The 25617-nt window shown below is 39.7% G+C and overlaps 1 protein-coding gene across 1 annotated transcript in view; it reads right to left on the bottom strand.

The window, feature by feature from the left end:
- Positions 1 to 2741: 2741 nt before the first annotated feature.
- Positions 2742 to 25617, bottom strand: part of MAN1A1 (mannosidase alpha class 1A member 1) — a 146961-nt gene continuing 124085 nt past the window's right edge. The window contains exons 8-12 of the mRNA XM_069974899.1: positions 22242 to 22357; positions 13533 to 13752; positions 11492 to 11664; positions 5754 to 5869; positions 2742 to 3957 (exon numbers count right to left, since the gene is read on the bottom strand). Coding sequence (XP_069831000.1) covers positions 3831 to 3957; positions 5754 to 5869; positions 11492 to 11664; positions 13533 to 13752; positions 22242 to 22357 — 752 coding nt within the window. The 3' untranslated portion in view covers positions 2742 to 3830. The remainder of the gene's footprint in view (positions 3958 to 5753; positions 5870 to 11491; positions 11665 to 13532; positions 13753 to 22241; positions 22358 to 25617) is intronic.

Below are 25617 nucleotides of genomic sequence, written 5' to 3'. Positions count from 1 at the left end.
TTACAAATCCCTTTTATTAGTGAACCACTGAAGAAAATAACACACGGCCCATGTTTCTTTGCAGAGCTCTGTTGCAAAACTACAGCAGCGCGTGACTGGAGTCACTACAATATACAACCATATTGCTTTTTCATTGTATGTCAGATAAGACTTCATGTGATTGATGGCTCATTTGGAATATGAGGTTCTGAGGCAGCTAGATAAGGACATGTACACAGTTTCTTGTACCCAGATCCAAGAACAGTCTCTCTGCAAGGTTTACGTCCAGTGAAACTCAGTTGGTGCAGTAAGGAGGGAGAGTATACATTTTTCTTTTAATATTCTTGAAGAATTAATGAACGTATAATTTATAGGGGCCTACATAAAAAAGGTAAATTCCAGACAATTCCTATAAGAGATCAATGGGAGTACACAGTAGCTGTTAAGTGGCGGCATGCAGGATGCCCCAAGGGGGTTTTGATTTACCATTTTAAAGTGCTACTGTCAAGAGAATAAAGAATTCTTAAATGAGTACAGTCATTATAAAAACAAAACAAAGGATCCATTTTGGTATGTGTGAGAGATATATAAGAAGTTTTGATTGGTTGGGGTCTCAGCGTTCAGATCCCGACCAAACAGGAGAAAGGGCCGGGAAAAGTACACAGGCAGCACATGTCCCTGTGTCACGTGACCTTGACGGACTTCCAATGAAAGTCAAGATCTAGAGCGGGAAAAGGAGCTCAAAGCAATGTTCTCCTTGCTCTTTATCCTGATTGGACAGGATCTAAACACTCAGACCCTGCCTTTCACTCTTCAACACCATTGTTTTGGTTTTTTTCTCTCCCCCAAACACAGTAAGCGCTAGCAATGTTAATGTTTCTGTTATTTCTTTGTTAAAGGGGTTATCCAGCGCTACAAAAAGTTGGCCACTTTCTTCCAGAGACAGCCCCACTCGTCTCCAGTTTGGGTGGGGTTTGCCACTTAGTTGGAGCAAATAGGAGGTAACCGGCTGACCTGGGTAGTGCACGACCAGTGGACCTTTGGATCCAGAGTAAACGATAATAAAGGAACTTGTAGGAGTCGGCACTTGTTGGTAAAAAAAATTTCCGTTTTGTGATGACTTTTTATCAAGATCAATAAAGTCCATAAAAGTCCATGGTAATGCATACAGGACACAGGCTGACGCGTTTCTGGCCTTACCGGTCCTTAGTCATAGATCTAGGATTAAGGGTCGGTAAGGCCAGAAACGCATCAGACTGTGTCCTGTGTGCATTTCCATGGACTTTTATGGACTTTTGTGATGACTTTATCAAGATTATCAATAAACAATTTTTTTTTTTTTACCAGAAAATGCAGACTCCTACAAGTTCCTTTTTTGCCACTGTCTCTGGAAGCAAGTGGCCATGTTTTTGTAGCGCTGGATAACCCCTTTAAGCTTCACTACAGGACTAGAAAAGCCCCTAAAAAATGCACATTTTTTTTTTGCTAACAAAAACTTTGCTAAAAAACTACACCAGGGTAAGATCTGTGTACTCCTGCACATTTTTTTTCAGTAAAAAAACAAAAAAAACGCACATGATAAATCTGGCTAATAAAGTAGCATGAAACCACACCCCATATAAGCAATAAAATAAAAATAAAGATGCAGCTGGCATAAACTGCTCAACTATAGCACAAACACTTTGATAAATGTTGCTTAAAGTCAGTGCAACTTCTCTGAGATTGCTAGACCCATACTGAGATATGCCACGTGCATATCCCATGCCAGGAAATAAAAAAAACAAAAACACAAAAAAACATCCAAAACACAGTGGTTGAGTTAGGATTAAAACCTGAATATTCCCTTATGAAGGAGAAACTGTAATAATATTGTGATACTAAGAAGCTGGTTTGCCAGTGAATCACTGTGGAGCCCTAGCTTTAAGCCCCATGATCATTAGAGCCAGGAAAAGAATGCGGCTGTACCTTTACATAGAGCGTGTTCCTGGTTTTGGCTTCAAAAATCTGTCAGATAAATCTCTGTGTAAAGGCACCCTTGGATGTGTGTTTACACAGATTTATCTGACAGATCTTTGAAGCCAAAGCCAGGAATAGACTATAAACAGAGAACAGGTCATAAAGGAAAGACTGGGCTCTATCCCCCTTTTCAAATCCATTCCTGGCTTTGGCTTAAAAAATCTGTCGGATAAATCTCTGTGTAAACGCAGCATTACTGCACTAGTTTTTGCAATTTCTGTTTCAGTACAGGAAATGGTCTTCATAGACCAATAGGGGCCTATCCCCTGCAGTGTAATAGAAAATGTGGTGAACCAGAGAGTGAAGCGCACAACTTGATGCTTCTCCCAGTTCTAATGATTGGTAAGTGTCTGATATGTCAAACATTTTTATAATGTGACCGGGCCACTTAAAATATTATAGTTGTTTTATCTAGTTTTAAATATTCATAGTAGTCTAAATGTAACTGATTGTGTTGCCTCCGCTACCTTCATGTCCTAAAGTCTTATTCTGTGCTTCATCTCTGCAGCATCTGCTAGCTCAGTGACTACAACAAATGCTTTTTACTCTATGAAGCGGTGAAAGTTTACAGAGAGGAATAATGACTGAAATAACCAGGCAGCTCCAGCTAACAGCTCAGCATTCGGCTTCAGTAAAGCAGACGCAAACTAGTGGTCACTCTGGTCCATGGAATGTGGTTATAAAACGCTCTAAAATATCCCATAAAAGTCAGTAGATCAACAGAAAGTAAACCTGGCTCACAAATGTTCTTATGCTCTGAAAATATATATTTTTTAATCACATGAAATATTCTACTATAAGGGACAGGGAATTTATTGCCCTAGGAAAATAAATCTGAACATTTTATTTTGCCACACCTGGATTGTCTATAGATCAGATATTTATAGATATATATATATAGATAAATCTAGTCTTATCATCAAAATACTTTAAGAACAGCTTCATTGAACAGATTAGATGGCTATTAATTTAAACACATTGAAAAAACAAAAAGAGTAAAGTGGGAGCCATTCATATATCTGCAAGAAAAACAGTCCTTGCACAGACAGTCGGAGCTCCCGGCATCATTATCAATTATAATGCTGGGAGCTCTGAAACAGTTTAAAGGTTTGCATGAACTTTTTAAAAAGTTTCAGGGCTCCTGGCATCATAATGGATCAGGGTGGCGAGAGTCAGAGGTCCGGTCCCCATTGCACTGTGCGTGCACGGACAGTTTTTTGCGGGCGTGTGAATGCCTCCTTATGGAATAAAGACATTTCTGGAGCATTTTTCGTAGAAATGAAATAGTCTGGAACATTTTACCAAAACCCGCATAAGAGGAAGATGTCACAGTTACACAATTTGTCTTCTGTAAGGGTCAGACAAATCAGATTCACATATAACCGGAAAGGAAAAAGAAGTTGTTCTTTATACTAATCATTATGGCTTTTTGCAACATGGCAAAATATTACAGCTTAAAGCAGACAATCTCCTCACAGAGGAGGAAAGATCTTTGCAGTCAAATGAAAGGAAAGAGGAGTTAGTAACAAAAAGTGCAGACGGTTCTATATGGACAAGGATGGTTGTCTAACTCGAGATGGAATGTCCAAGAAAAAAAGGTGCTTTCAATTCACAGTCATTGGTTAGATCATAAAGGAATGGCTCTAGGATCACCCAGAAATCTTAAAGTAAACATGACAGACTGCAAAATGTTGGTTTACAACTTCAGGAGAAAAAAAAATAAAAAAATGGACATGAAGAAGAAGAAGAATGCTCTGTCCTGGATCTACGAAAGGAAAGATCAGACTGTAGCAGGAATGCAGTGAATTTCCATTATAAAAAGCGATTTGTGTCACTTATTTCTCTATGCTTTTTATCGTTCTGTCAGCCGTTTTGATAACGGGAAGGGGATGTGCCTCTGTATTGAAAATCCAGTGTTCTAGCGGAAGAAGATCATCATCAGAAAATAATAAGTAGAGATACCTGGAACGGCAAAGCAAGTTGCAAGTGTTAAACAGACGACTCTTATCTTTATAGTTTTACATACTGTCACAGAAGTTATACGGTTCTATAGGTAGTTTTATTTGTTCAGGTATTAAATGGCTGTACATAGCAGTGGGCATGAGGTGGCACCAAGCAGTACCAATGTCTAAACCTAAGTAAGCACCAATCTGCTTACACATAGAAATCAGTGTAAGCAGCTTTGTAGAGAACAGGTGTGAAATAGCAGCCCTCCAGTTGTTGGGAAGCTACATTGCCCATCATGCCAGGACAGCTGAAGCTTTGGCTGTCCAGGTATGATGGGAGTGGCAGTTTTGCTACAGTTTGCGGATCACAAGTCTGACACCCCTGGTGTAGATGCTGTAAGAGGCTAACAAACGTAGAACACCTTTTATTTTTATTGGGGGACTTCCACTATTAGAGTATAGCCCATGGTTTCTCAGTCTTTTTACCCAGGCTTCTCCACCCAGAACATGGCCTTTTTTAGGCCGCACCATTGCAAAGCATAAGTTTAATGGCGGTTGCAGAAGTTGGATGCAGCCATAGGCTGTATCCATATTTTCCAGGACACTCTAGGGCTCCATCCAACATCTGCAGCGACCGGTAATCATATGCCACATGCTCAGGCTCATCTACTTACTAACCATGACCCAGCAGTGACCTGCCTCGGCCTATCATTGGCAGAGTGAATGCTTCCTGCATGTTACAGGGATGGAGGAAGCACTGCTGAGCTGGGACTAAGGACTGTTAGGGTGGGTTCATACTGAGGAATTCTCGCATAGTAAGTGACATGTCACTTCTTTCGGCAGATAGCGGAATACGCCGGCCCATAGAATGGTGTCTATGGAACCGGCGGAAAGGCGCGCGGCCGTGCGCGCGGACAGCAGACGGAATTCCGTAGAGTTTATCCGCGAGAATTCTGTAGTGTGAACCCACTCTTAGGATGGACACAGGAGGGGACTAGTGCAGGTAGATATCTTTAGTATAGTACAAAAACACCTGCAAGCCATACTGCTACAATTCTGCCTTTATGTGTCTATAATAATGGAAAATAGAACATTTTTATTGTGCAAAAGTCTTAAAATATACTTTAAAATATTTAACATATTTTGTTTTGCCATAATCTTATCGAGCCACAGTAACTTACCTCGCTATTTTTACCACATGTAAATAGCAGAAAAATGAGATTGTACAAGCAGGCATCTTGACAGCCTGTCTGAGCACTTCTCTGACAGCAGATTGTGACAACCTCTCTAAAGAGCTACATTGGCAGAGTACAGACAGCCGCTTGAAGTGCCTGAATTCTGATGGTACCTTACCGGCTAAGGTACCATCATGCATAACCTGCTTGCAATGGTGTGCTCGCTATAAAAAAATGGAACTACATTTTAACATATGTCTTTTATATCATGTCTATACTGCCACATATGTGCAAGCAAAGGTTAGAAAATTTCTGCTTATTACTATAGCCGTATAGGGCTATTGTATACTTAGTATTTAGCTGAGTGTTTTAGGAGTTAAACTTTTATTGCATGAATATATTACATTGAAAAATCAAAAATAAAAAAAAATAAAACCAGAGTTGACCCCAATTAATATTATTGCAAAAACAACTTGTGCTGTCACCGCACCCTGTAGTCAATTGCTTCACATTATTCAACCCTTTTTTTTTTCTAGTGTCATGAAACATTATGAGAATATCAAGAGTGTTAATGGTCGGCGCTCATCTACACCGCGGCTTCACATTAATTGCCCTCTTGATCACTGTGGGTACTTACTTGAGTGTCTCCGCAAGGAAAAAACTTTGCTGCACATCATCATGACTGGGATGGGTAGCATAAACATCCTTGATGCCAGAATAGCCTCCTTCCACTCTGCAGTACTTTTCCAATGCCTGACAAGCACAAGAATACAATCACACTGCAGCACATGAATCTACTGTCAATGTTTCGATTAGCCGGCAAAATCCAATTACCTCGCACATTTCTGCCAATTGAAACCACCTTGTTGCAAAGAATATGGGCATGGTTTCAATTTACAAAGACAGATAAGAGAGAGAAGAAGATGTATGCGGCTTCAGTTTGGGCAGCGAGTCAATTAACATTGCCAGGTTTCAGTGACACTTTGGATTTACAGCTGTACATATTAGAGCATTAGTATAATAAGATTCACTGAGACGCATACAAGTTCCTATTATAAACCTAATTTTAAAATACTGAATCTCAATTTATGCACATCTATTACTGAACATGTTGTTGATTATTTATCATATGTACCTTTATGTTGTACATACTAAATAGTCCAGCCTTGTTTGTATTGGAAGTAAACACAAAAAGCAGACTTGCTGTCTCGTCAACAAAAGTGAAAAAAACATTGTGTAATGGCAGATAACGTTCTGGAACTCTCCATATGGTCTACTATAATGATCAGCTTATAATACACAGCAGTAAGTATTCTCTTTCTATACAAACATCATTAGTAAGTGATTATACAGACACGAGTACCGCTACATAGGCACTGCTCAGCTCTTCCTGTAGAGTTCAGTAATAGATCACTTTGAGACGACGTTCACACCTTCCATAGTTTTGACCCTAAGTGCTGATCCGCAATTACAGACAGTACCACTGATTTCAATTGGGCTGTTCACACAGTCCTGCAATCCGCAAAAATTGCTGCCACAAAATTTAGTGACAAGCTCTAATATGGACCATCATTGTGGCACAGATTCCCCCATAGAAGTCAATGAGAACGTCCATAATTTTTTGTGTATCTGTAATTTTTACAGAAGTAAAGTATAATATCCACAAATCTGTAGAAGAATATGGACTAGTATTCATTTTAAACCATTCCCAGTTATTTAACCATCACCTGCCACTTTTTGCTGATCTGCAAAAAAACGGATTACGGATGCATTACGGACAATTTTTTTTGCAGATTGCAGACGACATATAGTCCTGAAAAACTACTGAACATGTAAATGTTGTCCTAGGCTATGTTCACACACCTTTTTTTTACAAAACTTTGTCGTATAACAGCCACCTTATACGACAGCCGGCATTTTAAGGCAAAATAATAGTCGTGATTATACAAAAACTGTTGCCAATAAAAAATAAACTGCCACCATTATAAAAGAAAAAGTGTCCGTCAAATGGCCAAAAGGCGATGTGTGAACATAGCCTTACGTATCATGGTCATTTTCCTGTCTATATGTAGCCTCACATACTACAAACAACCTACATAAAAGCAGGGTAGGGTTTAAAATTAGAAAACAGTGCTATGTTTACAGGGGAATTTTATTTAATAACTGTGAAAATACTTATTCTGTACTGATCCTGACTTTATGCATAGACAGATTTATCGTTAATATAAGCAAGTTGACTTTAACATCCATTTTTCTGTGTTTTTGAGGACTTTGTACAATGCACTTTACACAAGGGGATGTGATGTCAACAAACGATAATTTTTATGTCCAGAATTAAAGACAAATGGACGTTTTTATCTTTTTGATTGTTGCTGAGTATGAGGCCACTGGGAACGCAAAATTATATAAACAATTGTTAGGGCCATCACTGCCTCATCTAAAAGGCCTGTTAGTTCTAAAAGCCTGCTTTGGTACCTTTAGAGCTAAAATCCCCCAATTTATGCCTTGTTGTGTAAAAGCCTGTCCTGGTGATCTGTCCCAAAGAATTTAAAATTCCAGAACTACTCTACCTGGTTCCTTTCTATTCCATACATGATCACCGTTTTATCTACTAATGAGGGATAAGAGAGACTATGTGTATACATGAATAGTAACATTGGGGGAGATTGATCAAACTGGTGTAGAGTAGAATTGGCTCAGTTGCCCCTAGAAACCAATCAGATGCCACCAGTTTAGTAAATCTCGCCCATTGTCCCCACCATATGACTTCTATTCTACCCATTCTCCCCTTGCAGGCTTTGTATGCTATGGATATTTTTATCCCTGAGCTTAGCTTTAGAGTGGGTGAAGACTAGCTGCTCTGTTGTCTTCAAGACAAGTTTCTTGCTCTCAGCTCTATTGAACCGTGAGCTAGATGACATCCCATAGCTCCGGCTATTTATTTGTAATTAAAACCAGACAATCTTGTATTTAACTATAAAGGTTATAAGGAGTTTGCTAGGTCTAAGCTTCTTTTAAAACAATAATGAAGTAGAACATTAGGCCTCCTGCCCACTACCGTATTGTGTTTGGCGATTGGGTGAAATAAACACAAACCTCTCTGATTTTCTTTGAAAGCTGCGGAGAGGGAGAGAGGGAGGATCTCTACACATCTACAATGTCTATCAGTCTGATCACTGCTTTTAGAGCAGAGTGGTGGTTGGTAACCTAGACAATGAGCTGTCAACAATGGGAGGGAAAAAGCAGCATATAACGAGGAGGACGTAAATTTGCTAAATATTTAACTTTATGAGTCCTACAAGTTTAACTATTTCAGGGAAGATGGGAATACCCCTTTAATTTAGTGACTGAAGATTAATAATTGCAAGGTTCTTGTAAGGACCTGAGCTGGCAGGAATCCTTGCCTGCAACTTGCAAACAATAATCAGCTGAATAAAAGGAAACAACTCATCCAGCAGGAAGCTTTTTATGTGTGCGACTTCCAATCAGCATGAAATATTAACTAAGCCAGAGGAAGGCCCTTGATTTGTTGCCTTTTCAATTAGAAATTACATTAAATAAATCTAACTGAAATGTTACAGGGAATTGATTTTATAGCAATAAAGTCCAGTGTTCAAAAGGTCTTGTCATTTGGCTAAAACAACGTACATTCGGAGAATGAGGTCTTTCTATTTTCACATCACATTAAAATAGGGATGATGAGAATGACAAAGCTCTGATGATAAGGAGGCGATGTTCAGCAATCAATACTTCAATGGATGGGAGAAGAACTGAAGAGGCAGCGGCCTCTCTAACCTAGGATTAGCATGCATGCAGCAACTGCAGTCAGGGTCTACTTCATCCATGTCTATTACACAGCCCTGATCAGATCGTAATTTTACATAATAAGTCGGAGACTAGGGTTAAGCGGAATCACCCCGTGCTTGCATAAGTGCTGCATATGCATGATATGGCAGGATTAGAGGAAAACAAAATTCAATAGTAGTGTCATGTAATGTCTTCCTGTCAGAGAAAATATTGTATGTACACAAGCATGTGTTGACCCTCATTACACCAAGAGCACTGTAATAACACTGTATCAGCAAAAAAGAATAAGCTACCATTAGTCTTTTGTCCTGCTATCAGGATTTCAGCCAAACATAAAATTCTCCTATGATGAAGAATTATCCAATTGAGAAAGTCTTTATATTTGGAGCCATTACTATAGGGTCTGAATTTTCAGCCTCAACACTAACATTTTAGTAACTAGAAAAATGTCAACTTTCTGCCATTTGCTTTTTTTAAGCCATCTTCTGTTTTTTGGACCACATTTTTTTTTATTTCTTTTCCAATCAACTACTTTTTGCTACAGCACATGGTATTATTCAATGTGCAAATCATTAAATCAGAATTACCTCAAAAACTGACCTTGCACTTTAGGGATGCAAAAGGTTTACTAAATGGAATTGTCATCAATGGCACTCAAAATAAAAGTGGAAACCAAGTTCTCATCAGTACATGCTCACAACCTGGGGGTTACATGTCCACTCATGGAGAACAGACAACACACACACACACACACACACACACACACACACTCTTTTCCAATTTGTGTAAAGTGTAAATTTGATGGTTTTCATTCAGTGACAGTAAGAGGAGATCTTCAAAATAGTATAGTGCATCGTATGGTTGAAAAAAAGACATGTCCATGTACAAATTTAACCAAGGAGGGGATGGATGAAGGGAAGGGTGTGTGATGGGTAGATTGTATAAGCATTGATGTTATTTTGTTCTAAGAACTTAACACTCCTCTATAAGGCTCTATATATGTTTGGTCCATATGCACACCTATTTCACAAATTAAACGAAAAAGGGGGGGGGGGGGAAGAAAACAACCCCCAAAACGAATGCAAGACCAGATATGATTAATTGTTGTTCTTTATTAAATATATATGAAATGTCTAAAAACATTGCACATGATGATAAAATACACATAATAGGAACTGGAGCATATACAAATCCCCAACAGAAGGGTGGATGGAAGTAAATTCATAGTAAAACCATACATATTGGAAATACAAAATATATCCAGATTACAAAAGGTAATTTACATACAAATGTACTGGGCATATAGTTATAATATAACTCAAAGTGGATGAAATTGCATAAAATCATACTAGAACCTGATGCATATTACCCATATACTGTGCCCTTAGTACAATGGCCACCGCACCACTCACCCGACACGCATTCCGCGTATTGCTTAATTGATAAACGTAACTTACTTCCATCCACCCTTCTGTTGGGGATTTGTATATGCTCCAGATCCTATTGTGTGCATTTTAATATTGTGCAATATTTTTAGACATTTGACATATATTTAATAAAGAAAAACAATTATATCCGGTCTTGCATTCGTTTTGGGTTTTTCTCTCCCCCCACCCGACCGTTCCACAGATTCACTGTTCACCTGGAGAAAAGAAATATCTATCCAGAGGTGACAAGCCTTCTTTACCATGAGGAGGCAGTGCCCCTTGTCTTTTGAGGCGGGTTTACATGGAACATATTTCCCCATATTTTCTGTAAGGCCAATTTACATATTTTAATAAATTAATCATACCCCCCATATCTCTTCTCAAGCCAAAACCTAAATCTAAACCTAAAATCTAAAAATTCCAAACCTTTCCTTATAACTTAGATGCTCCGTTGCCCGCATTTAAGTAATAATAATAAAAATATATATAATAAAAAGGTGTAAGTGTACGATGTGCGTAATGTTTTCTGATCCCTAGACAATAAAGTGTCCTGCAGTGCCATTAACCACAACAATGAAACATTTTTGGAGTATGATGTGTAGGTAAATGTGAATACTATGGAATGATGCTACTAGTAAGAATGTAGATTTGTCCACTCTTTGTAACGTAATGAATGGCTTACATTGTATAGTTTATTGGAGATTGTGTGGCACTAAAAACCATTATTAGCAGTACATCTCTCTGTGTAATCCGGGGATGTGGCGCCAACAATGATGTAAGTGCCAGGTCCACAGACAGTCCAGCAATTATTCATGCAATGTAAAAAGCAGCCTTAGTTTATGGGTATTACTTGATTATCATTGCTTCAGTAAATACATAATATAACAAATGGAGAGACATTTAGTAATTTACTTGAAAACTTTGGAAGGGAAGACAAAAAAGGGGAAAGAAAAAACACAAAACAAAAATACCCAAAACACTAATGCAGCTCAGGTAACATGCCTACCTTTATTATAGTGTCATATCAATTAAATAAAAATCTACAAATCAGAAAGGAAAGTGTTTTAGCTCTAATATAATTAAAAAAGACACAAAGTTAGGGGCTACTATAGTAAGTATATGCATATGTAAACAGGCTTACCTGTACAGCTTCCCAGCCCCATTGACGGTATTTTGGGTCATGTGTAAATCTCCACATGTACATATGGGTTTCCAGCACCTCAGGTCGGAGAATGTAGTACTTTTCATTTTGTCTGGTAGCAATTGCTTCTACGCCTCCATCAAACCTGAATGCTTCGGGTCCCAGCTTGATTGCTGACAAACCCAAATATAAAATGAAAAAAGTTATCACAAATTTTGTGTGATTGAATGGTAAAGTACAAACATAATAAATTAAATAAATACTATGGAACAGTGAGCTACAAGTAGTGCTCTGGGCTGATGCATGGCAGCATGGCTGATGCATGGCTGCATGGCAGTGCACAGAGGTGACAGCTTGTATAGCCATCCCAGCTCAGCCGATGTTCCTGTGTATGGAGAATACTGCTGTACATACGGATTTCAAAGCAGCAAGCTAAGTAGTTTTCCCCCCATCGGATTAGCACTGATTGCTACAGAAAACACTTCTATATGCCTCCTTACGGCCAACGCAGATTTTTCTCACAATAACCATAATTACTGAGTCATAGAAGAGATCTCTAAGCATCACTCATAATAGCCTACGGAGGAACAAAGTAGCTAATAACTTTTTAAAATCACTATGAAATCGCATCAAGAAGCTGTGAGAAAAGAAACTGCTAGTAATTTTCATATGGACACCAATTTCTGATGTTTCTTTTTTTTTTTTTTTTTGGCGCTTCCGAATCAGTCTCTGTAAACAATGGCTGCGTCACTGTCCCTTCTCGGACAGTGATTGGCTGAGTGGCCTGTCACTTCAGATATGGGATAAGAAGTGTCAGCGGTGGCCGTGGTGAGAAGGGAATCCCACTGATCAGCGCTCACCTACCCTGACCATCGGGCAGTGTAATACCATCCTTAGTACTCCAAAAGTCTTTAAAGCAAATGATTTGCAAAAGCAAATGGATCAGGTACATCCGAGTTTTTTATTACAAGAATAGACCAGCGCCGGGATGCCGGTGCCCCAGTCCCTTTTTGAACCGCGGCCCAGTTACTGCGCACGGTGCCAGTCTATTCCTGGGCACAAGCCTTGCTTGAAGCACTGGAGGCGGGCCCGCCGGCCCTCAGTGTGACGAAACCCCCTCCCCTCTGTGACACGGCTCTATAATAGACCAGTGCCAGTCTATTCCTGTTAAAGAAAAACTTAAAGCGGCAGAGTCTGTATGAGGCAGTCCTACTTGGACACAGATCTGCAGTATTTTTTGAGCACTTAATGATATTTTTTGTGGCAAAGACAGGTCCATGTACCATATGGCGGTTCTATGACAGTGTATGAAGGTGATTTAGACCCAAGTAGGCCCCTGACTAATCCAGTACATAACTAAACAGGACATGTGCTATTCTAAGAGGAGATGCAGTAAGAGACATTTTCATAAGTCACTAGAACAATTACATTGTCCACCTTTACTACATACTTAGAATGATTTTAACTGCTGTAACTTTATGTATGTCTTGTCAAGGAGAATCAGGATTACAAATGCTTTAAAGCAGTCTTTTATGACAGATCTTCCTCTGTTAAGATATTAACCCATTACATAGCAACACCATGGAATTTGACTATGCCTTACGGTTGCTGAACAATTGTGATGAACACTGAAACAGGTTTTCATGGTAGTTTTTTTTTTCTCTCTCATCTTAGGGTAGCTTCACACGTACCGGATCCGCAGAGAATTTCAAGATGCGAGTTTGCAGCGAAATCCACTATGGATCCTGGTAGTGTGAAGTGAATGGGTCACATACCCAAAGCAGAATATTCATTCCGATGCCAGTATGTGACCCGGCCCCTTTAATCCCCCCGCCCAGAGCATACATTACGGCTGTGTGAGGCTCCCGGCTCCCCTTGCTACCCATTAGCCTCGGCGCCGAGCAGGTAATGTGTGCTCTGGGCCGAGGGCTGTAGGTGGTTAAAGGGGCCGGGTCACATACTGGCAGCGGAATGAAATACGCTGTGGATCTGGTACGTGTGAAGCTTCTCTTAAACAGAATAGCACAAACATTTGATTTACCTGTTCTATCATAGGATTCATGGCATGTCTTTGCAATCTCTGCACCCAATTCAATATGGTGCCCTGTTTTGTCATTTGGTGCTCCATCTGCTCCAAGGGCAAACATGCCACCAGCAAAACACGTCAAATGTCCCATTTTATGCTCCAGAAGACCTCCTTTCCATTCGGCAATATATGTTAAGCCGCTGCTTGATTTACGGATCAAATGGGTCTCAATGGCCTTAAAAAAAAAGCAAAACATTAATAATCAAAACAAGACATAGAAATAAAAAAAAAAATAAAAAAAAAATCACTAAACAAGACAGTGTACTTAAATGGCATATAACATTGGACAGTTATTTTTTAAGTACGTATGGGGCATGACTATCTTGATGCCTTTGTATAAAAAGTTTTCTTCCTTTGCTTCTTGACATAATTCCTCTCTAAGGCTAAGTGCACACAACATATATATTTTTAATTAAAATCGAAAATATATATTGCATTGAAGTCCATGGAATCCCGGATTCCTTACGGCTGCACAAAAAAAAAAAAAAAAATGACTGTGCTCTGGCCGCGCTTTACATTGTGTGTTATGGGTAATTGGAATGAGCCGGGATGAGCTTCACTGACACCGGCCGCTCTGTACATTGTGTGAACCAGGCCTAAAACTGCTTTGCACAGGCAGCACACAGTGGCATACAGGGTGACTATGGTTCTTTAGAATGGACCATAGATCGAGATGAGTGCAACTCGAGCCAAACAGCCATAGGTTGTATCCATGTTTTCCACGACTCCCTGGGGCTGCTTCCAATTTCGGGATTTAAAAGCCGAACGATCGGACTCATCTCTACTGATCATCAATGAACAAAACAATGACACTTAGACATTCCTTTAAATTATCATGAAGAAATATATCTATACAGTAAAAAAAAAAAAAAAAAAAAAAAATAATACACACATGATTTAGGAGTGAAAACGTTACCATGTAATAGTCACATGTTCTTAATCAGCTATAAACAATTACACATAGATCTATTTAGTAACAGGAATAAAATCCAGGATATTGCCATTACTGTAGGTAACCATGCAATAAAACCCTTGTAATATAATTTAGAATTTATCTAAAAGTATCTGCTGCTTTCTACAATTAGGTAGGTAATTAGCACTTCAGGAATAATTCATTGTTATACTAAAACCCAATAATCTGGCAGCAGTCCTGACAAATGAAGTCATCAGAAACATAATACAATAAAATATTTATACTTTGCATATGAAAAAGTTCCAGATAATACACTAAACAGATCAATGGCAGTGGCGGAGTCACGGCGGTATTGTGCCATGATTAACTGATGCATGTGGACACAGATTTGAGAGCATACTAATGAAGGGCTGTCAGTACAGAAGGACGGAGTGCCAGGAAAGATGACTGCTTAATGAACACGTAGAGCGCGTGTGTGGAGAAGATATAGGCCCATTACCCTGCAGAATAATTGTAGCAATTCATTCTGTGAGCGGAATCTCCTCACTTGCCAGAAATAAGAGATGTAAATAGAAAATTGCACTCCCTTTAAATGGATGACACCTATTCCACAGCATGTATAAATGACATACCTGCCTCCACTGTTCTAAATCAATCACGCCTAATGTCCTCACCTGTCTCCTTATACACTGATCGGCCAGAACATTAAAACCAAGGAAAGTGAATAACAATGATTATCTCCTGACTATGCTACCTGTCAACGGGTGGGATATATTAGGCAGCAATAATACAGGCAGTTCTCGTTGGAAGCAGGAAAAATGGGCAAGACTTGTAAGGGGAGAGATTGTGACAGCTAGATGGTTAGGTCAGAGCACAGAAGAGCTACTTTAGCATTAAAGGTTAAAGTGAATCTGTTACCCCCTGACTGAGCTGGCAGCACCCCTGGATACATGTCAGCATTCTGAACGGCAATCCCATCCATAATATGGGCGGTAATGGAGGAGCATGTGACCCTGCTCCTACAATCCCGCTACCAGAGTGATTGGAAAAAAATAAGTATAAAAGTTGCAAACCGCATTCAAAGGGAGTATCATCAATAGCTGTAGAAAAAGTTAAAAAAAAAAAAACCCAAAAAACACACCCCATAAAATGTGGGGTTTTCCAGGTTTAGAAAAACATGTCCACTTTCTTCCAGAAATTATCCTTGTCCTCGGTTTGGGTGTGTGTTTTGTAGCTCAGTTCCACTGACATGAATGCAGTTGCATTGTAATATCACTCACAACCTGAGGACATGGGTGGTGCTGTTTTTGTAAAAAAAAAAAAAAAAAAGTAGCTGTGTTTTTTCTAATCCTGGTTAACCCCTTTAATCAACTTGCCTTACTGCTCTATACTTTGGTTACTTGTCCCTTCTATCGCCTCAGTCAGCTGTATAAACCTGTGCATCTCAAACAGGCAACAATGTGAAGGAGGAGTAACCAATGAATCTCATGAATACACTTAGCAAGGCAAAGAATAGCGTGATGTTGTCGAGTAACAAAACCACCTTCTGACACAGGAAAGGATATAAATATACATAATCAATTAATGTTTACAACCCTACACTCAGATTTACTATTGCAAATGTGCCAGAAACTATTGTACCGGACGAAGATATGAGTTTTAGACACTTGTCTACTTGGTCTGGTAAAACATGCATGGCCTCAATAAAGAGGTGTTGCTAGAGATAAAAGGGTTTACACGCAACAAACGTTTGATACAAAATTCTAGCTTGAAGTAAGCCAACCAATAGCCAAGACCAGTCTACAAATATACTAGCCTTATCGACCAGTCTACAAATATACTAGCTTTATCAACTAGTCCGACACACTAAAACCTGAATGGTCTGGTTGATGCAGACTAGCCTCAGTGCTGCCTCCTATAAACTATCTAGTCATTCAAAACAACATCCGGCAATCCTACCTCACTGTAGCAAACCTTCAGAGGTGTCTTGGTACCATCTGCCTTACCTGAGCACTGAGTACTCTTACGTCATGACCCCATAGCTGTACATGTGCACTAACAGCAGCAGCAGCTCCATTCTTGCTCATGGGCAGTTTGAGATATTGCAGCTCGTTTCTATTCTCAATGTCATATTAAGACAAAAATAAACCCTTTTGGAAATTGCGGCAGGGGAAAAAAAAAAGCTTGACATACTTCGGGGAGCTAACACTTCAATACATTTTCTTGAGTGAATGCCCAGAAATGTCACTGGAATGGATAATTGGAGGCAATGTACAGCTATTCTATGCAAGCGCCGCCATAAGAGAGGAACATAACTCACATAAGTGATAACCTATTCACGTTCCCATGTGGCAGTTTAAAAGTCCAATAATGTTTGTTCTTCAAGAAGAAACATATCTACCTACCGAGCATCCGTGAAAATGAGTTGGGGGACGTTGTAGGCAGAGATACGTACACAATCTTTATGTGCAATAATTGTAAGCTCACAGTAGATGTATAGCGTTAATGAAAGCCTATAATGAAGCTCTCAAACATTCTAGAGACAAAGAATACTTTCTCCCCTTTATAGCAGCACAACTGTTTGGCTTTATTGTTACATCTATCAGCGAAGCAGTGTAAACATCACACAACCCCACCAGAAAGGGACCGTTCACACAATGCAAAACAGATGTTTTACAAAAAGAAAATGTCCCTATATGAAAGGAGGAGAGATTATATTACTCACTGCAAATCCGAATTCATGAAACTCAATGTGTGACTTTACAGGGAATCTGTCACCCCCTTGCTGGATAGTTATATTCAGAACATATTTATTCTAGTTATGTGCGTTTCTATTTTTATATAAAAATTCCTTTATTCGAGGTTTGCATAGTGTCAAGGAGGTGGGGCCTATAGTTCCCTGGGTCCTAACTCCGCCTCACTGTGCTGTACGCCGCCCCTTTGCACAGTGATCAGTGATGCACACGGCACAGTGACACTTAATAGTGTTAGGGCCCACAGAACCCTTGACCCCATTTTTGACACTATTCATGGCACGAATAAATGCATTTTTATGAAAATAGAAATACAGACAACAAAAGGTAAGGTCTAGCTTCTTTTATTATGCAAAAAAACATAATACTCCTCCCCAGGTGCTGGGAAAAGATGTATACAGTCCTGGGAAACTGGGAAAAGTTTCCCAGGACCGGATCCATCTTTCCCCAGCAGCCAGGGAGGAGCGGCACGAAGCTGAGCAGACTTCAAAGCCCTCAGCCTGATGACCAGAATGCAGATAGGAAAGAAGCACTTCACTCAGTTCCTATTGTAGATTCGCTCATCTATAGTTTATAGGCAACATTTTGTCAGATTGTGTCCAACAAACTACACAATAAGAAAATAAATGAAAAAAATAAATACCTTCACAAAATAAACACATCCAGATGAAGAAACAAAACATGTGATGTGATCTGTGCAGAAATGAGAAACTACGAGCTGTGAGGAATAGTGTTGAGCGAACCTGTCAAAACATTGGGGTTCTTCTGCAATTGTGTTAGATTCGTCTGCGCTCTAGGGATGATGCCATAGGCTGTATCTAATGTTTCCATAGTAGCCTTAGGGTGGCCTCCAACTTCTGCAGCCAAGGGGAATAAAACACAAAGTATTGGGGTTCAAAAAATGAGCCCAAAGACTTTAATTAGTGAGAAAAAGAAAAATGAGGCCTATTATGGACCCAGCTTGTACATCAATGCTTGTGTCTTACATCTTACACTCCGGGTTCCTTTACCCTATGCAGCTGATAGGTGGACTTGTTTGTTTTGCAATTTTCTTCTTTGCGGATTTTTTGTGTAATTTGCTGTAGAGTCTGATTATACCTATAATCCTTTCCCTTCAGCCTGGATGCATATTACATGTATGTTAGATTTGCGCAGAATGATTTGCTCTTTTAGCATTGATTTTGTGGAGGCTTCATTATCTTTAATTGTATTATTCTGTCAGGCAGCTCTTTAATAGGAGTAATAAAGAATACCACTGGTGAAGTGGGGCCGTAATAGACTGTCTATTATGGACCAGTCTTTTTAATGTGAATCCCCACCACCTAGTTGAGCAGCATATCACTATTCTTACCATACAGTGGGCCTGTGTTAAATTGACACCTCCATGCACTGTAGCTCTTCCTACTCAGGGCTTAATGCATACCACCCAACATTTGCATAGTAGAAAGATGGACAGACAATTCAGTGCACTTTGTGTGCCACTATTTTTATTTGTTAAACTATACTCTCCAAACACACCCAGCCTCCTTCACATAGCAAGTATTCTCCCACTGCTAATCTTGCCACCCTATAAGAATGTGTTCATACAGTGCATTTTTGTTCCGTTATGTGTTTTTCTCTGTTTTGTTTGGTGAACTTATCGAGTGACACTAGCGTTTACCAATCAAAAACAGAAAAACAAAAAAAAACAAAACACTTTTTACTGTAAATTATACTTGGGGCCCAAAAAGAAAACTATGCCTAATGTATTTCTTGAATAATTTGTGTTATTCTTTACACTGCGGTTTGTCCACTTTGCATCAAAGGGGTTATCCAGCGTTAGAAAAACAGCGACTTTCTTACAGCACTCTTGTCTATAGTTCTATTAAAGTGAATAGGGTTTAACGGCAAACCACACCTGAACTGGAGACAAGAGTGGTGTTGTCTCTGGAAGAAAGTGACCAAGTTTTTCTAACGCTGGATAACCCCTTTAATTACATGTAACTACAAAAGTTTATCTAATTTCTGTACAGACTGTATAGGTTTTTTATTGTGTGTTCTTATGTGATTTACTATGTGTCTTTGACGAAGATAACACTGTCAAAATAAAACTATACAAAAAGAATTGTTTAGTCATTATTATTGTGGCACAAGCTGTGAACCTGCACAAAGATAATAAAGATTAAAAGCATGGATCTGGACTCATTTGTGGTGTGCGGGTTACTCTCTGCTACTGGCACTACTATTGTGTGGTCTGAGGTGAACCACAAAGATCTGGCACCCAAACGCTTATTTTTACAAGTTGTGCTGCCTGAAACCTATAGATGTGTGTCTGTATATAATTCAAGAATCAAGCAGTATCCAATTCTCCACTTAAAAATAATTTACTTTTTCTTTTCAATTTATGTATCTAACATGTTTTGAAATAAGACAATACCACCTCTTTTTAATCTAGTAAATGACACAGGGATGTGGACCCCTGAGCCACATGCAGCCCTGCAGGCTCTGTGCTGGACAGAAAACAGTGAGATGATCATTTTTGTTTTATTAATTCAACCCTCTTCCCCTGTATTGACTGGCGTGTCAGCCTGCCCACTGACAGCTTGCTCAGTAGAGGTCACTCTAGCACTACTATGGTAAGTAAACACATTTCCTGCAAAAACAATGACAATGACAACTCTTTAGATTAGTAAATGGGGAACATAAATAGTCGCTAGAGTTGAGCAAACTTGGAGCACACTTGGGTTCGTCCGAGCCAGAGTGTGCGGCATTTGGTTAGCGGTGGTTGCACTTCTCCATATGGAAGCAAACCCTAAATCCCCTATTACACGGGGCGACTGGGGGAGCAAACGAGCATTGCCAGTGCTTGTTTGCTCCTCGTTCCCCGCTCGCTGCCACCGCTATTACACACAGCAGCAGCGGGAGGGTGAGTGCAGGGGAGGGGGCTGCACGGGTGATCACTAGATTGTCCAGGCAGCTTATAGAGAATATTGGTGGTCTGCTGCCGCCACTCCTATTCCGCGGGGCAGCAGATCGCTGCTGTATAAGTTGTTGACAAACGACAGCAAAGATCAGCCGTCATCGTTCATGTCGGCTGATCGTTTCTTTTTATTACACGGGACAATTATCGGCCATAACGAAAGATATCGTCCAAATGAGGCAGATAATCGTTCTGTGTAAAAGGGCCTTAAGATTCAAGCTACAACACAGTCAAAATGGAGGTAACAAGTCTACCAGTTAGGACTGGGCGATAAATCGAATTCATTTAATAAATTCACCCTTAACTTAGATCCAATTATCGATTTAAAAAAGAAAAGAATCTAGTCGACTTACTACTACCCCTATTCCCCTTATCCATTATGTCTCTATTACTACACCCATCATCATAAAAAAAAAAAGGAAACCAATAAATTGAGATTTAAATAAAGAATAAAGATAAAAAAAAAAGTAGAGATTTTATTTTTTGGTGATATCGACCATCTCTACTACCAGTAATAAAGACGACTTTTGATTATTGGCTCAGCAACCAACGTAAGGCTATCTAAAAGGTGACTTCAACTATAATCGGCAGGAGCTGGATCTGAAATGATAACTTCAATTTCAGAGACTGATCTTCGAGGTGTCAAGAAGTCAGTCAAGCGAATGGGCTAATCACAGGTTACAGGACTGTAGAGTGAATAAAGGGTAAAGCTGAGAACACGGGTAAACGTCTGCACAAAATACAGGACCACCTATATTTTTCTAGCCTTTAATTATTTATGGCAATGACAAGCCGAAATCTTAGGAGGAGAGGATAAAACGGAGTTTGATAACTGAACAGAGAAAAAATTACATTTAGCTCAATAAAGCTTCCAACACATTGACAGCTTTAGATTTTACATAAACTGCCCATAAAAAGTAATCACCCCTTTGGCCCTTTTTCATGTTTTATTATGTAAAAACTGAGTAATATATTATATTTTAGAGTGGTCAGCGGAGAAATAGTCAACCAACCGTTCTTCATTACCATAGTTTAACACAATAAGTAATGCACAGGGTCAGTAGAAACTTTGGTGGTAATTACAAGCATACGTCATACTTGTCATGTCAGCTGACTTTTCTGACTAAGCTGTAATGTGAGTACATGAGGAGTAGCTATGTCTATAATATAACTTGTTTTTGGCATTTTCGCCCCATTTCTACCCTGCAGACGTCATCTTTGATTTTCACTAGTCCCTCTGCTAGTGGGTTCAGCCTAATGTCTTTGCTGTGTCCCATATACTGCAAAAGAGGAGAGGAGGAACTAGAAAAGGTGATCCTCCTCCTTTAAATATCTCTATTGTACAGCTTGAGAAGCAGTTGCAGCAGAATGGAGGACATTACTGAGCAATCTAAGCACTGTGTTAAGACCTAAAAATTACTACAGGCTACTGTAGTCGCTCTGATTTTAACACTCTTCAGCCACTTTCCCCTTGCCTTACCCCCTTCCACCCCCATAGATTTCTATGGACAACATGTTATCCTCTCTCCATACACACCAATTTTCAGACTGAGAAAGGAGAATCAAGTAAAGTCCTTCTTCGCTGACATAGCTGCTGCAGAATAAAAGATTATCTTTCACCCCAAAGACGGCACCAGGGACATTTTAAAAAACAGACCCAGGAAGGAGTTCAGTTCATCTAACAAGCGGTACCTAAACAATTATAGACCACTCCTGGTGTTTTAGACCACTCCAAAGTCAGAGTTCTTTTGCAGACAGCAGCAGATTTTCCTGTAGGTATGTTTAGTCAATGGATAGGCTACCAATAGTTTTTTTTCCGGAAAACCTCGTTAAAAAGTTGGAAAAGTGTGTTTTTCCTAGAACATTTTTCATGTAGATCCCTATGCTGATGGAGACTTATGTTAATATTACAATGATTGGGGTAAAAAAAAAAAATGCCTAAATAAATCCACTGTCATTCTGTGTTAGTACACAAGGCGTGAACATGCAAGCAATTAAAAATACTAGGTCTTCTCTGAAAGGATGAGAATTTCATTTACCTGAACAGCATCGTAATATAACTTCTTGGCCTCTTCATCAGTCTTGTCTGACATCAGCCAGGCCTTCAGCAAATATTCATAGAAGCTATCTCCAAGGCCTCCCACAGACACATGGTCTGAAAGAAACAAGGATATCAAAAGATAAGCGCAAGTACCATAGATAGCGTAAGAATAAGATTTCAAGACAACTATGCTTTGGCGGAACTATCAACACATGGGCAATACCTGTCCATATGCCTTAAAAAGCAGAGAGGCCAATTACTAAGTGATGTGAAAAATAAAATGAAGGTGGAGACTGTAAGCAGACAATTGTAGGTAGAGCTCCCTATGCTTTGCGTGCTTACAGCCTGTATTTCTAAAACTCAAGTCAACAACACATTCTACAAATGTAACTTTAAATTTCATCATCAACTCAATGTTGGTGTGTATACTAGCAAAGATCTAACTGAAACAGGTGCAATCTAAATGTAAAAAAAAGTGTAAATCAGGATAAATTTAAAAAAAATGCTTAACACCCTTTTCCAATTGGGGGGTATTCACATGCTCTGTGAATACTGTCTGCGCATGGAAGATCTGCACGTATCATTATGATGCTGGGAGCTCCAAATCAGTTTAAGTGTCCACACTACTGTACTGATACAGCTGTGTGGCTGTATCACTACAGTAGTGGGAAGATTTAAACTGTTTTGGAGCTCTGGGCATGAAGTTGGTAGCACTGAATTCCATTCATCGCTATTTACAGAACGTGCATGGAATCTGTAAATGTCCCTAAGGAGTTTTGGAACTCCCGACATCATAATTAAACATGAACTCCGTTCCACACTGTCCATATATATGGACCATGCACAGAACGTGTAAATAAGGCCTTAGACTCCAATGGGGAATTAGATATACAAAATCTCCTCCCTGTTCAAGATTTGATGGAGTATTGTTTTCCACAATTTATAAGCGTGTAAAGTGAATATACCATCAGGTACATAGTTTTTATTTATTTTTTTTACCTTAGCTGCTGGGCGCCAGCATGGACTGCCTGGTTCCAGTGTTCAGCGCCAGTCTTTTCCCAAGCACCGGTGGCAAACTTGTTGTCGCCCAGTGTGACCATATCCCTTCCCCATTCTGATGCGGCTCCATTGAATTGTAATAAAGCTACGTCACAGAGGGAAGGTGATATGGTCACACTGAGGGGCAGCGGGCCTGCCCCCGGTGCTCCGGGATGATGGTCAGGATGAGCGGGAACCAGGCGGCATTTAAGAAAAAGAACTGCACTACCGGGATCCCTGCGTCGGCACCCAAGGTAAGAAGGTAAAACGAAGTATCTGATGGTACATTTGCTTTAAAGAGAACCCATCAACTTTGCCGATGTGTACATTTAAAGGGGTATTCTGGGTATACATCAGAAGATCAGGAGCTTGGGAATGCCTTTCTGGCCGTTCTCTACATCCTGGAAGCACAAGCAGATATATGAAAGGTACCATGTGTCTCCAGACCTACCAGTGTCAACAGTTTGGAACATGAATTACAGCTGATAGATTCCCTTTACAACTTTACATTCTTAACAGCTCTCTTTTTTTAAAGAGGAGAGAAACCAGAGCTGCTAGTCTATACTCCGTGATTATTAGGTGGAAGGCTGGAACTGTGTTACAAAACAAAACTATGGCACAAACTTCCTTGCGTTAAAAGGAAAGTTGTCTAAACATATACTTAACTTCTCCCAAGTGCAGACTTTGCAATAAATGTTTCCTATTGTGCAGTTCTTAATATATATCCACCCACCATTTGGGATTAGCTGGATGAGAGCCTCATGAATGCCGAGCCTGCCTTCACTTATAATGGACTCTCCAGGATACATGTTAAATGTGTTTTTAAACCACCCACATTGCAGTGCATATTAGCAGCCATGTATAGACATATGTGGGAAGATTGTGTTCACCTGACAGGAGGTGAACGCAAAGTATTCAAAATGACACCAGTAGTTAAGAACACAAGTTACCATTGGTATACTGGAGGATGAAGAAATATAATTTCAGTGACCTAACACCATTTTCTTGACAGTTTTATACACAGAATTATATACTACGGTCTGCAGGAAACAGTGGGACCTCAGCTGTTCCTGTCACCATGCTAAATATACTGGTATATAATCCCTGGCACAAATAGGGAACCATTACACTTAGACAACGTTGTTGTTTTTTTTACTTTCTAACATTCACAAATTATAGATATAGCACAAAGGATTAACCTCTTAGTGACCGCTGATACAGCTTTTTACGGCTGTCATTAATGGTCCTTATTCTAGGCTGCCTCCTCTTCACGTCGGGCCACAGGGCTCCCTGTGTAGGAGCACGTCTGTCAGTATGAAAAGAGGGCTGCAGAGGTACAATGTGTCTCCATGACAGGCGGGGGGCCTTGTGAAGACCCCCAGGTCTGCTATGGATCCCCGAGTACCCGGTCCTGTCAACACTTTGCCATTGTAAATCCCATCCCACAATAAAATAAATACAATTTCCTCTTTGTATTTTGGTAATCCAAGGAAAAAGTTGTAAGTATTGTAAAATGGTACCATGTCGATGGAGAAATAAAAAGAGGTGACCATGGAAAAATAAAAATTTACTTTGGCATTAAAGGCTCAGAAAGCATGTGGCAGGGAAAGGGGTTAACATTCTGGCTTCATGAAACAAATAAAAGGAAGTGTTTAACCCCTTCCCTCCCAGTCCACTTTTCATTTTTGCACTTTAGGGCCCTATTCCACGGGACAATTATCATTCAGATTATCGTTACATTGTTCGGATCTAAACAATAATTGTTCGGTTAAATAGCAGTTAACAATGAAACAACGAACGAGAATGCCTTGATCGTTTAATAAGACCTGGACCTATTTTTATCGTTGCCCGTTCGCAAATCATTCGCATTGAATAAGACATCATTCGGTCATTCGCAGTAGAAACAAACGCAATAGCGACGACAAGACGACCGCAAGAACGATCATAAGTAACGATTATCGTTCCATGTAAATGGGTGAACAATTTCAGGCCGTTCGCAATATCGGTCGTTTGAAATCGTTTATCGTTAACGATTATGCGAACGATAATCGTCCGGTGAAATAGGGCCCTTAGTTTTTTTTCTCCTCATATTTAAAGTGCCACAGCTTGCATTTTTTCACCTACAGACCCACATGAGCCTTATTTTTTACAACACCAATTTTACTTTGCAATGACAGACTATTTTAAAATATGTTGCGAAAGAATTATTTACACAGTGAAACGTGGAGAAAATGTCCCCCCCCCCCCCCCCCCCCCATTTTGGGGGGTTTCGTGTTTACACTAGGGATGCACGATGCACCGAAATATTGATACTACTATCGATATTTCGGGCAAAA

This window comes from Dendropsophus ebraccatus, chromosome 6, assembly GCF_027789765.1.
Source record: "Dendropsophus ebraccatus isolate aDenEbr1 chromosome 6, aDenEbr1.pat, whole genome shotgun sequence".
NCBI classification, from domain to species: domain Eukaryota; kingdom Metazoa; phylum Chordata; class Amphibia; order Anura; family Hylidae; genus Dendropsophus; species Dendropsophus ebraccatus.
The sequence above is the reverse complement of the archived record's forward strand: the minus strand, read 5'-3'. Positions and strand labels throughout refer to the sequence as shown.